The sequence below is a fragment of the Cygnus olor genome, chromosome 3 (assembly GCF_009769625.2).
Source record: "Cygnus olor isolate bCygOlo1 chromosome 3, bCygOlo1.pri.v2, whole genome shotgun sequence".
In the NCBI taxonomy this organism is placed as follows: domain Eukaryota; kingdom Metazoa; phylum Chordata; class Aves; order Anseriformes; family Anatidae; genus Cygnus; species Cygnus olor.
This window is the reverse complement of record NC_049171.1, coordinates 73,101,761-73,114,874: the sequence shown is the minus strand read 5'-3', so window position 1 is coordinate 73,114,874 and position 13,114 is coordinate 73,101,761. Positions and strand designations below refer to the sequence as shown.

Here is a 13,114-nt window from a genome sequence, read left to right as displayed (position 1 = left end):
AACTGAAATTAAACAAACAAACAAAAAAAAATCAGACTTGATAAAGACTGTCAGTTGTTGACGCTTCTGAGCCTCAAAGTAGAAGAGTCACAGTATTTCACAACCATAAATGAAAACATCAAACACACATCGATTGTTATGTTGTCAATTCAATTGGTTTTGTCACTTGCCAGTGAACTCTGTAATATTTGGGTAAAAGGAAGAAGGCTGACAACTAATGGACAGAGAATAGACCATCCATTAATAGGGATAAGGGAATTCACCTTCGGAGTAGATACAGAAAATTCATCAAAGTTGTGTGTGTAGTACCGAACAGAACTTTCTGACAAAAAGACAATAAGTACTTTTTATGACAGATGTTTCTGCTTGCATTTTAAAATGGAACAAGTCTTGGCACTTCTGGGTGGCAACCTTTGTAGCTAGGAAAAATTATTCTGTCTGAAACACACTATAACAAGATATCTTGGCTATAATACCTACATACCTTCTAAAAATTTTTAATCTTTAGGAATAGAGGGGTAGCTGTTTAACTCATGGAGGAGGAGTAATTTGTTTTTGTCCTACATGTCAATCTACCGATTTTTGAAGCTTACAACATCACTTGTGTCCTCCTGGGTCCATAGTAATGTGAATTGTCTTTATCCAAGTGCCTAGAAAATCATTGTCACATAGCAGCATTCGACCTTTCTTTTCAATCTATGCACTTTTCAGGAGTTATAAATCAGTTGACTTTCAAGCTCGATGAGATGGCATATGCCCTGGTTTGAAGAACAGATGGAGGCTTGGGGGAAAATTGTTTCTGCAGGCTTGCTACAAGCAGCACTGCTCCATAAAAGTGAACCATTCGCACTAATTTCTCACATAAATTATACAGGCAGGGAGCACCAGCCCATTCAGCAGAAAATCTTTCATCTAGCTTTCAGAGGTCATTTAGCAAATTTAAATTAAAGTTATTTCTGATACATGGCTGGGTTTTCATTCCATACGCTTTCAAGAGATGGCAATTTACATCAAATAAAGGGATGGCTTTAATTGTGTATGCAGGGAAAAAGGACCAGTAAATTAACTGCCACAGTATTACTGTTTTCTAGAATCCTGGGATAAGATGCAGTTATTAATTAGTCACAGAGGAATTAATAATTGAAATGTGGCAGCTCTGTACTATAGGAACCAGGTAAACTGTCACTACTATTTGTAAAGCTTGTTTTAGACTCCAGCTGAACACTAGTATCTAAGTTCGGCATTGGCATTGTTAAGAGAAACGAGATCTGAGTCGTGTCCAATAAAACATTCTTTACTTTTTAAGGGAAACATTATTTTACTGTTAAGCAAATGTACATGTCATTTTCAATTAAGTATTGATATTGATTGAGTATATATTTTTTCAAAAAATAGGGTACTTTACCTAAGCATGGAGAAAAAAGACATTTCATTAGATTTTTAAATTATAAATATAAAAGGAATGGAAAAGACCAGAGAATTGTAAAAAACCTACCTCTAGAAAGAATTAGCTTTCTGTGGTCCACAAGTGGTATGAAGGGAGAGATGGCACTAAATAACCTTTGACACGTAATTTCTGTTTCATAGAAAAGAGTAGCTTAAATGTACAAACTAAAAACGACCTATGAGAACACTGATAAGTATTGAAACAGTTACTTTGAATTTTATGGGATTTCATAAAAACATAGTGATCTGATGAAGTGTTTTGAAACAGCATTTGATAAGATTCTTTTTGAATTGCTAACACCGCAAATGTCTTCTGAGACCTGTAAAGATGGCTCCTTTTCAAACATGAAAGAAAACTGAAGAGAAAAGAGTAATGTCATGAATTATTTGCAGATTAGTATTAGGAAGTAATGAGTCAATAGAAAAATGCATATCATATAGCCATTGATTTATCAGAATCTATGACATGCTTTAAGCATTTAATAAATGATGCACTGCTATTAATAAGAGCTTTTCATTTGAAAATTAATTCTACTACATTGCTTTGGAAAAGCAAGATTTGAACAGATTCCATTTATTTGAAATTAACATTACTTAGTGCTGGCTTCTAATCAACAAAGAAATTTCAGAATTGAGAAACCCATAGTTCCATCACTTTCTATGACTATGTATATCATGGGATGAAAACTGGAAGCATCCAGAATTACTCAACAACTTTAAAAATATTGCCTTTATTAAAGGACATCAAATTTATATTCTATTTTAGCCTGTAACCTAAAGATAGTAAGTCTTTGCTAATTCACATGAGTGCTAGAGTCAATATAGCTAGAGTCAATATAATTAGCAACTTAAGAAGAAAAAAAATACACAACAAACTAAACAAACTACATACTTGCTAAATATAAACATAAAATTAACACACTTAAATATAAATGAAATTAGATAAAAACTAACACTTCTTAAACAAAATAGAGTGATTTAAGTCTGATGTTATCAAAAAAATGATCATAACTTCTGTAGCTTTGATAACTTGAGGCATTATATGTTGTAGCTGATCAGAAATGGATTGAACAGCGCATCATCAAGGATGAAAAAAATAAAATGTCAGTAGAAAAAGTTAGAATACCATAGGAAGAAAAAGGGAAAGGAGAATGGATATTATTCACCTACAGCAACACAAATCCCATTCTAATGCATCAATAGGAATTTGGTTTATTTGATAGAAAGGATATAGTATTTATTCTCGAGCTCTTTTGTATATTTCAGGCCATAGAGTGGGTATAAGCATAGTATATACATGATATTCCCTAAGAGATATAAAGGTGTTTTCTTTTAAGTGAGAATCATGTTACAGACATTAGGACATGACTATTTTTTAGTGTTACGTATTTTAAAAAAGGAAACAAGAGGAATACAAATGTGTTTACAGTTTATAACAATCTCTAAGAAAAAGTCACATGCACATCAGCCAACACAGAACTTTCATAGTAATTAGTTGGGCAGTAGTATAACAGTCACAAAGAATTAGGAATGAGATTTGTCCAAACACACGTTTATGAATGTCATTTACTTGTGTTTGCTTCAGTAAGCCATAGTAAGAGATTACTAATAATTTCAGTTAAGATGACGCAACAGACCTATTGCTGCATTTTTAGTTTAAAACTGAGTAATTCTAGCTTGTGACCATTTCACATCTCAGAAAACTGAGTTCTTTACTATTTAATTTTCTGATTATTTTCTAAACTATTCCTTTACATTATATCTGTTAATAATTTTTATTTTATTTTTTAGAGGCAGCATTTAGAATTTGTTTCTCCAAGACTTTTTTTTTTTCTTTGCTTCGAATCATATTCCTGATTTCTTTAAATTATTATGTAATATTTCTGGATTAAGAAATTCCTGCTTCCAATTGCTCTCTCTTGAATCCACACTGCAATTTTCTGCTAAACTAACAAAATTGTATTGGAGACAGGCTGAAACAGGATCACTGAAATGATTAAAAAAAGGAGTCCTCTGGGGATCATAAACAGACATCTATTGCAGAACAAAACACTGAACTATGTCCTAAAACATTAATGAAGACATTAAATAAAATAGAAAGTAGCATCCACTGTGGCTAAACATATGTGGCCACCCTTCTTTGTATACAATCTTGCAAAAACCTTTATTCTGCATGACAGTGTTTAAGAGGGATTTACAGTTTTTTTTTTTTTCAAGATGACAGTGTCCTTGCAACATCTTTTATTAAGGGATTAAATACTTTAACAGAGAACAGAAGCATAAATAAATAAACAAATGAAACTACCTCTATATATGAAAATAAATTCAAAAGGAAAACATTGTTTTACATAGACAATTTGTTCTTTCTGCTTTCAGATATATGAGGTTGCAATTCCACAAGCAGCTAAACTAATCTAGTGGTTCATTGCTGTTGAAAGAAAAAAAGTTTTAAGACCCTTCAGCTCTCTCCCATTCTTCACTACTGTTTTACTCTCCTTCATCAACATACAGCTTTAGCACTCATGGACCTCTTTGTAATCAAAGTTTGCAGGACTGTGAATATGTTGTTAATCGAAAAAAAAAACATATCCAAATCTTTTTCCTGTGTTAGTGAGATAAATTTACTCACAGGGGCTCTGATTAGTGTCAGTGCCTGTATCAAGTATGCTATAGGAATACTGACCAGAAGAAGTAAAGAAAAGTCAGACCTTCCCCTTTTGATGGTGATAAGCTATTAAATCCATCCAACTTCTGGAATCACATTTCACTTCTACAAACAGCAAGACATTAGTAAAATAATGAGATCGTTCTTTAGGATAACTGAGCTCCCTATAACTAATTGTTATTGTTTTGGGGATTTGAACTTTGGGAAATCTTTCCTAAGCTTACTTAATACTACATAGGAACAATATATGGTAAGTGTTTATTCATGTGGATTAATGGCAAAATGACTCCATAAAATTGAAAAATACTGAGAGATACTACTTTTGCACCTGAAAACATGTCTCCTTCCTTTCTAACTATAGTGGTTACTATAATAAACTATATTACCTCTCACTGAAAACTTAACCCTCAACAAAAAAAGGTTGTACTTCCAGAAAAAGAAAACAAAATAAAACAGACAAACAAAAAACAAACCAAAAATACAACACCTATTTTATCGGAAAAAAGAAAAAAAAAATATCTTGGTGCTGGGTATAGGTGTCAGTTTAATCATAGCTGAGAATTTTATAAACATTAACATAAAACAGGCAGATAAAATCATGAGGGATCAGAGGTGCTAACATAAATTGCAGTTCCATAGCATGTTCAGATAACTTGTAGTGCCTGTTCACAAAAGCAACCTTCAATAATCTCCACAAGAAAAAATTGTATGCGCAATCCAAACGCATGACATTAAGGGCAGGAGAACACTGTCTTCTACCACTGCATCTAATTTCTACAACTAAGAATTAGTTTTGATATCAAAGCTTACACGAGTCCCTGAAAAAAAAATTGTATAGGGAAGAGAGGATGAAGAAAAATTAAAATGGTAAAAGTCACACCCTTAATGAATATAGCTATGCTGGCAAAAAAACATAAATTCCAAAAGATGAAAATCATATTCATTTTGACATTTGTGCTTGACAGAGAAGTTTGTGGTTTTGAACTTGGTTTTCATTTCTTTGAAAGTGCTAAAATCATTTTGAAGAATAGCAGCATTTTTTATTTTTTTATTTTTTTACAAAGTGTAACAACTTTTGTAATGAGCCCGACTCCCTAAACAACTGATTTTTCAAACATTCTGACGACAGATACAGAAGAGACTGCATATCAAATATATTCTTAATAATTCAGAAATACTTCCTTGGTTTTATCAACTTTCTTAGTAAAAGGTTTAATTGCATTCCGACCTTTTAAAATGCGGTAATGCACATTTAAAAGTGGAAGTTCTTTTCAAGACCTGAGCCATGAGCTTTTACTATTCATAGCTCAGTAGGAAATTGTGCAAAAGAATATATTACTACATTTTTAAATAAAATTGTGATATACATAGCTAAAAGAGAACTTAAGGATCCCAAATAAGTAGTCAAAGGACTTAGGAAATAAATATTCTAACTCACTCTTTTTCTAAAAAGATTACTGTCCACTACTATCTAACTCTAAATTAACAGCAATTTAGATCCTAAAATTTTACATTTCACCCACATCAGAGACACAGTTTTCAACCACACGATTATTAACTATTCTCTGTTTCTGGACAAAATCGAATGCTTCAAATTTGGAAAGATCCTTGAACATTCATTAATCATTCAATTTAAGAAGTTTATTTTTAGATCTCAAAAGCTATTGCTTTATCCAAATATGAGTATCGTGTATTTGCATCAATTGTAAGGTACTAATATTTACACAGCTCTAATGACCACAGAGGGAGCATGAAAACAAAGGATTTAAATTAGATATTCAAGTGTTATACTGAATGCACACAATTTAGCAAAGAAATTCACTGACTGTTAGTACATTCTCTGAATGGGGTACATGTCCTGAATTCCCTTCATATGGATTCTTTCACTTTAATTGTATTCAAAACCAGATTTTTTTCTGGCAAATTATGGAGATGGTGAGTTTTCTTTTCACAGGTCAAACAGGTTTATTTGAACTTGCAATAATAGTAAAAAAGAGGGGAATGCAGAAACTATGTAGTGTGACAACGGCAACTTATCAACCATTATGTCAATATTATGGGAGTATTCAGAGAGATGCCTTTCTAAGCCTAAAGACTTAGGCTGAGAATTCACTTAGAAGCCAGATCGTGCTATAATGACCTTGTAAGTGAGATCTAATTTGCTTTGGTTCTGTTTTTAAGAAAAGCTGCCTATGTAAACACCATGGTTTCCCTGCACAGTTTAATCTTGTCTAAATTTAGGATAAATTTGGAGTAGAAATGCCTTAGTCTAATGGAATGTAGACCATTTTGGAAGTAATCCTCCCAAACATATTGTGAGAAACAATCTGCAACCAATAACACCAGCTCAGGCAAGAATCTCAGTGACGCAGCTTTTTTATTCATGATTGCAATGGCGGGCATCTTGCAAGCAGGAGCACACAGTAGAAGTGTATCATAGCCTTTTATCTCATATTACCCGACACTTGATTCCTCCTCTGTTTCCTTATTGGCTGAGAACTACAGGTTCACAACCTACTCGATGCTTGTTACTATACCATATATGTACAATTTTATTTGACCAACCTTTAATTTCTCCTTTTCCCCCTTTTTTCTTCTTCTCTCGTGACTGGAGAGGACTTTGGTTTTGATTTTTTTTTTCTTTTTTTTGATGATTCCACAACTGCTTGTCTTGTTTTTCTTAGCTATCCTCCTCATTTGGGGACAGTGGGACCTTCCACTGTCCCCTTATCTGGTTAACATACCCCCCACTGTTATGCCACCGTTATGCCTGCACCATCACTTTTGAATATGCAAGGTTAGTGGAATTTTCCACTGCAGAAACACAACTTTAATTCTCACAGTATTATTATTTCAGAATCAGAGGGTCAATTCATGCAGTTATTCAGAAGTAGTTCTGATTAGTTCTTGAACTTAAAATTTATATCCTGTCCAGGTCTACAATCATAGTTATATGTAGCTCGCCCTTACAGGAAATTAATCATGGGTTTAAAATAAGAGATAACCAGAACTTTTATGAACTCAAGGGTCATTTGTGCATGTTAGTCAAAGATTTTTGTCCCCGTTAACACAGTTCATGGATGTTATAAGATTTCAGATTCTTTTAGCTAAAAATGTCTGTTGTGTTCACAGAATTACAATATTGCGATTATTTAAAAAAAAAAAAAAGTCTGATAATTCTGGTTATTTAGTTTGTTTCAGTAATTACCAAAACCCTACCCAACCAACCAAATAAAAACACTGCATATCTTTCAAGAACAAACAAAATCCTATAGTATTTGCATTTGTCAGAATAAATCATGTTTCTGAGACCCCCTTGCATTTTCTCTCATGCATCACTGGGTAGACAAACTAACAAGAGTGAAATGAACCATGATATACATCACATATAAATAAAGAAAAAAAACTCCTCACAATCAAACGATGATACTGTGCAATGATAGCAGAATTAAAATAATACTGTTATTATTTATTCTTTTTATCCCTTCACTAGACCTATCTGATTCATGCAAATAAATATAGTTCAGCTGAGATTTTTTTAGAACATTTTCCTTGACATATTTAATTAGTAAAAGTATTTTTTTTCCATTTTCATGAATTGAAGCAGTATTGAGTAAATTATATTACTAGAATGATTACTTATTTATTCAGGGTTACAAATGAATATGATAAACAGATGAAAACGAGCCATTAGACATATAGTGGCTATTTTGACTATTTATATGTCCTTAAAACAAGTAAAAAATACAGACGTTTACTTTATCTGCACCTCTAAATAATAATTAATGCTGAACAACCTTCTCAGCCTCTAGCAGCAGCAGTCAGTCTCTAAGACATTAGAAGCTATCTAATGTAAAGTTTGAACTAGAAAACTCCTATTTGCCTTTTTCATCTACTTAAACTGCACAATAATCAATGATGGTTGTGTGCCAAATTAAACAACAGCCTGAAGTAATTCTTCTATCTCAGTATTGTTTTCTTGAGTGCCTGCCACAAAACTCAGCCTAGATTGATTTGTGAGTAAATCAAGTGGATTGAAATAAGGGAAATAAGCTTGGACCCTGCCATGCTGATGATATACGAATAGAATAGTGTGCCATTATGCTGCCTTGTTGGATGTATACTGAAGTAGTGATAATTTGTTTTGAAAGAGAGGATGAACAACAATAGCAAAGAGAACTGTTGCATGACATCATAGCCCTATTCCTCACTAGCTATAATGCCAATGTTTTGACATTGCTAGGTGGATATTAGGGAGACATTGTAGTGATAAGATTGCAATTTGCAATAAGAAAAAATACCTGCTGGGTCTTTGACCAGAGACTCTGATATTAAGATTGTTTTAAGGTAATATATCTTCAAACAATTCAAACTGACAGACACAGTGAACAAATGCTTATTTTAGAGGATCAGCTTTTGTTAGAAGGCTTGTAGAAAGCAATGTAGCAAGAAGTTAACCAAGAAGCCAGTAGTATCATCTGGTGGAATACTAATCCGTATAATCATAGAATCATTTAGGTTGGAAAAGACCTCTAAGATCATCTGGTTCAACCTTTAAACTAGTATTGCCAAGTCCACTACTAAACCATGTCACTAAGCACTACATTCACAAGTTTTTTGAAGACCTCCAGGGATGGTGACTCAACTACTTCACTGAGCAGCCTGTTCCAATATTTCACAATGCTTTCAGAAATTTTCCCTAATATCCAACCTAAACCTCCCCTGGCACAACTTAAGGCCATTTCCTCTTCTCTCATCACTTGGTGCTTAGGAGAAGAGACCAATCCCCACCTCGCTATATAACTGAAGTATGTACATCAAAAAGCAGATAAAATTAGGTAAATTGTATCTCTCAACCTGATTTTGAGAAATTAGAAGTTATAATGCTTCAGGATGAAAACTAAATTCTAATAGATTTTTGCATATGTTTGCAAGTCATCTATGGGTCTTGCCTGGTGATGAAAGATTAGAGGGCAAACTTAAGTTGTAAACCTGTGATTTTTAATCCAGTAAGGTCATAACTAAGGTTGCCTAAAGAACAACTGCAATGGAATCTCATTGTGATCATGGGTAAGGTGTTGGATAGAGCTTGCCTTTATTGAAAGAACTATTAATAGTTACTTGAGCTGATCTAACATTGCTATTGGTAAGAAACTAGTACTTTCTCACAGCACAAATCTGTCTTCTATAATTAAATAGGCAAAAAAGCTATCTTAAAACTTAGTTACAAACAAATTATACAGTTCTACTTACCAATGTATAGGTCTAACCCTGTTGGCATCATTAGCAGCAGAATCAGTTATCAGTTATAAGATTGCAAAATCTTTTTTTTTTTTTGTTAATTCATTAATATAACTATGTATTTAAAATTGTTATAACTTTCTTGACATGAAAAATTTAAGACATTCTACAAATCTAACATATTTTGCTCATTCATATCATGTTCGTTTTCTGTAACTATCACTGCTTCCAGCAAAATCTTATTGTAGTCCAATAAATAACACACAGGAAAAAAATCATGAAAACCAAAATAATTAAATAGTAGGGGCAGGTTAAAGATCAGCATTCATTTTTCAAATTAAATTTAAAAGTCTGCAGTGGTTACTTAGAAGATTGGCAAGTTTTACAAATAACATCACCAAGCCTTTTAGGGAGAAACACAGCCACATTAGAATGGAGTCATTAGGCAATGCATTTATTTTGAAGCCAATTAACCTTTTGTCAGAGAAATGTCGTAGCTGTAATGGTTTCAGCAGTGGAGGTCAGCCTCTAACAGGGGCACGTATGACAGCGATTACGCTGTCTGACATATGCTGTAGACTGAGAGTACAGCTGTGGAATGAGAATCTGCCTTCGTTTGTATTCTGCTCTGCATTTTCAGGGAGCAGCCAATCTTGACCTATCCATTTAGGTAATTAAAGCTTCTATTTGGAAGTGTGCTGCAGGAAGGTGAAATTTGGGGTAGATAAATGGCTGCTGCTCACTGTAACCAGCCACTTCCATTATTTGATGGACTGCCTGAAATAGGCTGCATTGCCAGGTCCTCATAAAAATAGAGATGAATTGGGCAGGAGGCAATTCTCTAAAGGCAAAGCAACTCTGTCATCTTCCTTTTTGCAGCATATAATTTAATTGTTAGCCAAGGTAGACAGCTGACTCAGGGACCTTTTTGTAACGTCTCTCCCACCATCTTCCATTCGCTATGAAATTGCTTCAGTTTATTTACTTATAAGCCAACTTTGTTTAACAATGAGAGATGTCACTTCAAGAAGCTCACAGCTGTGAAGGCTGTCACAGCTGTGCCATGACTTACCTTCCAGGCTATTTTGTTTCCTTTCGTATCATGCTCAAGGGCAATTGGGAAGTCTCCTCGCTCATAAAACTTGCGAAATGCTGTGGGCTTTGTTGGTCTCTCTTTAAATGCTCCTGCAAGTGGAGGCCCTCTTACCTTAAACAAAAATAAAAACAAAAAAACACACCTTAATTCACTGGTAATTCATTTTTAGAAAAAAAATAATTTATATGGCTTAAAATAGAAACAAATTAGAAAGTCATTGATCTTTGAAATTATAGTTTGCTTTCTTCTCTAAATTATACTTCACTCCTCTGAAAGTACACTTTGGCAATCTACAGGTTTTATTAATTGCTTTTGTTGTTGTTGTTGTTAGTACTTTCAGACTCTCCCATATAAACTGTTTATATTTGTAAGTGGCTACCTCAGTTCCCACTGCATTTTTAAGAATAAAACATCAAGAACATATCTACATTATATAGTCGAAGTTCTTGCACAAGTAAGCATTTTGCATTGAGAAATATTTTTTCTATTTGTTTCTTTATAGAACTCATTTGGCTTGGTTTCCATCTAATGTAACTGTGCTGTCTTTCCATTGTCTTTCCCTGGCCAGTTCCTACTTCACCAGATCCATTCCTCAATTCCTATGGATATGGCTTTCATAGGACTTCCAGCCCCTCAGTATAGATGGTTGAAGTACTGAAAGAAATGCAAGAAAGTCTCTTCTCAAACCACTCCTCTCTGTCTGTGTTGCCTTGCAGGAAGAAATTTGATTCAGCTCTACTTGGTACCTTAGCTGAGTTATGTCTGGTCAGAGTATCATGTAGTCTGAGTGCCAGAATGACAATCCAATTCCAGAATGTCCACACAGAATTTATTTATTTATTTACTTTTAGACAAACCTAGTAGTAACAGCAAGTAAAACCTGGCACAAAGATAACAGAATTTCAAGTACTTATAAGAAATCTAGTGTTCGAGCTAATTAGCAAAGCTAATCTTAAACGTTAGAAGAGACTAAGAGAGCTAAACTAATCTCAAACGCCCTTGACAATTGATTATTCCTTGAGAAATTCTTGCCCGTTTTTCCTTTTTTTTATTTTTTTATTTTATAGCCATACATCTGAGATAAGAACTTGCTACAATTCTCTCCATATCTCTTTCATCAAAAATGCCATTATGACTTGCTACCTTTTACAATACAGAAAGTGTCATTTTCAAAAAAAGGTGAGAGCTTCAAGGATCATAAATCATACCCAGTATTTTGTATTGTTCTAATTGTTTCATTACGTTTCCATGTCTTTAAATGACCTTGACGTTAGTTTCTAGCAGTATACTCAGCTTTTCATTGTACAGAAAACAAGCATCTAACATCTTTTGCTTCACTTCTTCTATTCTGTAATTTAACTGTGCTAACTACAGATCAAAAGTGACTTTGCACTTTTTTTCCTCCAGAGTATTTTGAAATTTTTCACTACCTGTAAGAATGAGGTAGTAGGGTCAACTAATGATATGCTCACACTGTACTTTATTGCAAATCATTTAAACTGGGGTTTCTAAACTGTGACCTATTGCTACATAGTATTATCACAGATAGACCATGTCTAGTGAAAATAGATTTGATATGCATAGCTGTAATTTTGTTTAGTAAACGCATCTGCAGCAATTGAGCATAACACTTCAAGAAAAGCATTTCAAACCAATGCAAATAAATCTACACTTATTGTTCTGCAGAGGCACAACTCGTTCTGTGCCACCAGTATAAGTACTTTCACTTGCCTTTAGATTTATTTTTTTATTTTTTTTATTTTTTATTTTTTGCATTTGAGGCAAGTCTGTAAGTCACTGATCATTTGAGGCCACTAGAAAAGCCTCTATGTCCTTTTCATACATTTTTCAGTACTGGTATGACCTGCACACATTCTTTAAAACATGTGTTTCCATAAAATATTAGGAATCACTGCTCTATTAAATTTTAACTTAAATTATGATAAAGAATATGTTGTCTTGCTTACATAAGCTACAATCTTAATTATTTGTGGCAGACTATCATCATTAGAGGCAACTAATGCAATCCCAAACTACATCTTATCTGCAAATAACCATTATTCTTCCCAAGTCATGTTAGTAGTTTTGATATGAACTTTTTTCCTATGGCACTTTTGCAGATTTTCTGGAAAACAAGTTTGTGTTAACTCAACTTCTTGCAGGAAAAAGTTGCATTCCTTGCATTTTCTTGCATTCAGTTTCAGTTCCTTGCATTCTTCATGCAAGAACAGAAAAAGTAGCAGGAATAAAGTTATCAATTCCTCTATTATTTCTTTAATATCCTTCTATTACATATAAAAAGTGTTTCAAAAATTGACCATAAATCCAATTATCTGTCGCTTTACTGCTGAAAGGCTGTTGTACATTATTCTTATTCAATGGTTAGAAAACACATTTTAAATAGTATGTCAACTCTGATCTGCCACCTCTAAAAAAGATATGGTAGAATTAGAAAAGTTTCAGAGGAGGACTATCAATGAAGTTACGGAATAGCTTTTATATAAAAATAATAATAAACCAGGAAAATGATTGCTAAGGAGGAATAAAATAAAGACCTATAAAATCATCGCTTCATGGAGAGGACGGATAAGGACTGATTTTCCCACTGTCTCCTTCAGTAAGAGCGCAGGGCATGACAACAAGCTAGTAAGTCATAAATTTGGAAC

General features: G+C 33.5%; 1 protein-coding gene across 3 annotated transcripts in view; it reads right to left on the bottom strand.

Moving 5' to 3' along the window:
- PACRG (parkin coregulated) overlaps window positions 1-13,114 on the bottom strand; it is a 217,588-nt gene that overhangs the window by 156,886 nt on the left and 47,588 nt on the right. For all 3 annotated transcript variants that reach the window (XM_040551524.1, XM_040551526.1, XM_040551525.1), the window contains one exon: window positions 10,425-10,559. In XM_040551524.1, the coding sequence (XP_040407458.1) occupies window positions 10,425-10,559 (135 nt within the window). The remainder of the gene's footprint in view (window positions 1-10,424; window positions 10,560-13,114) is intronic.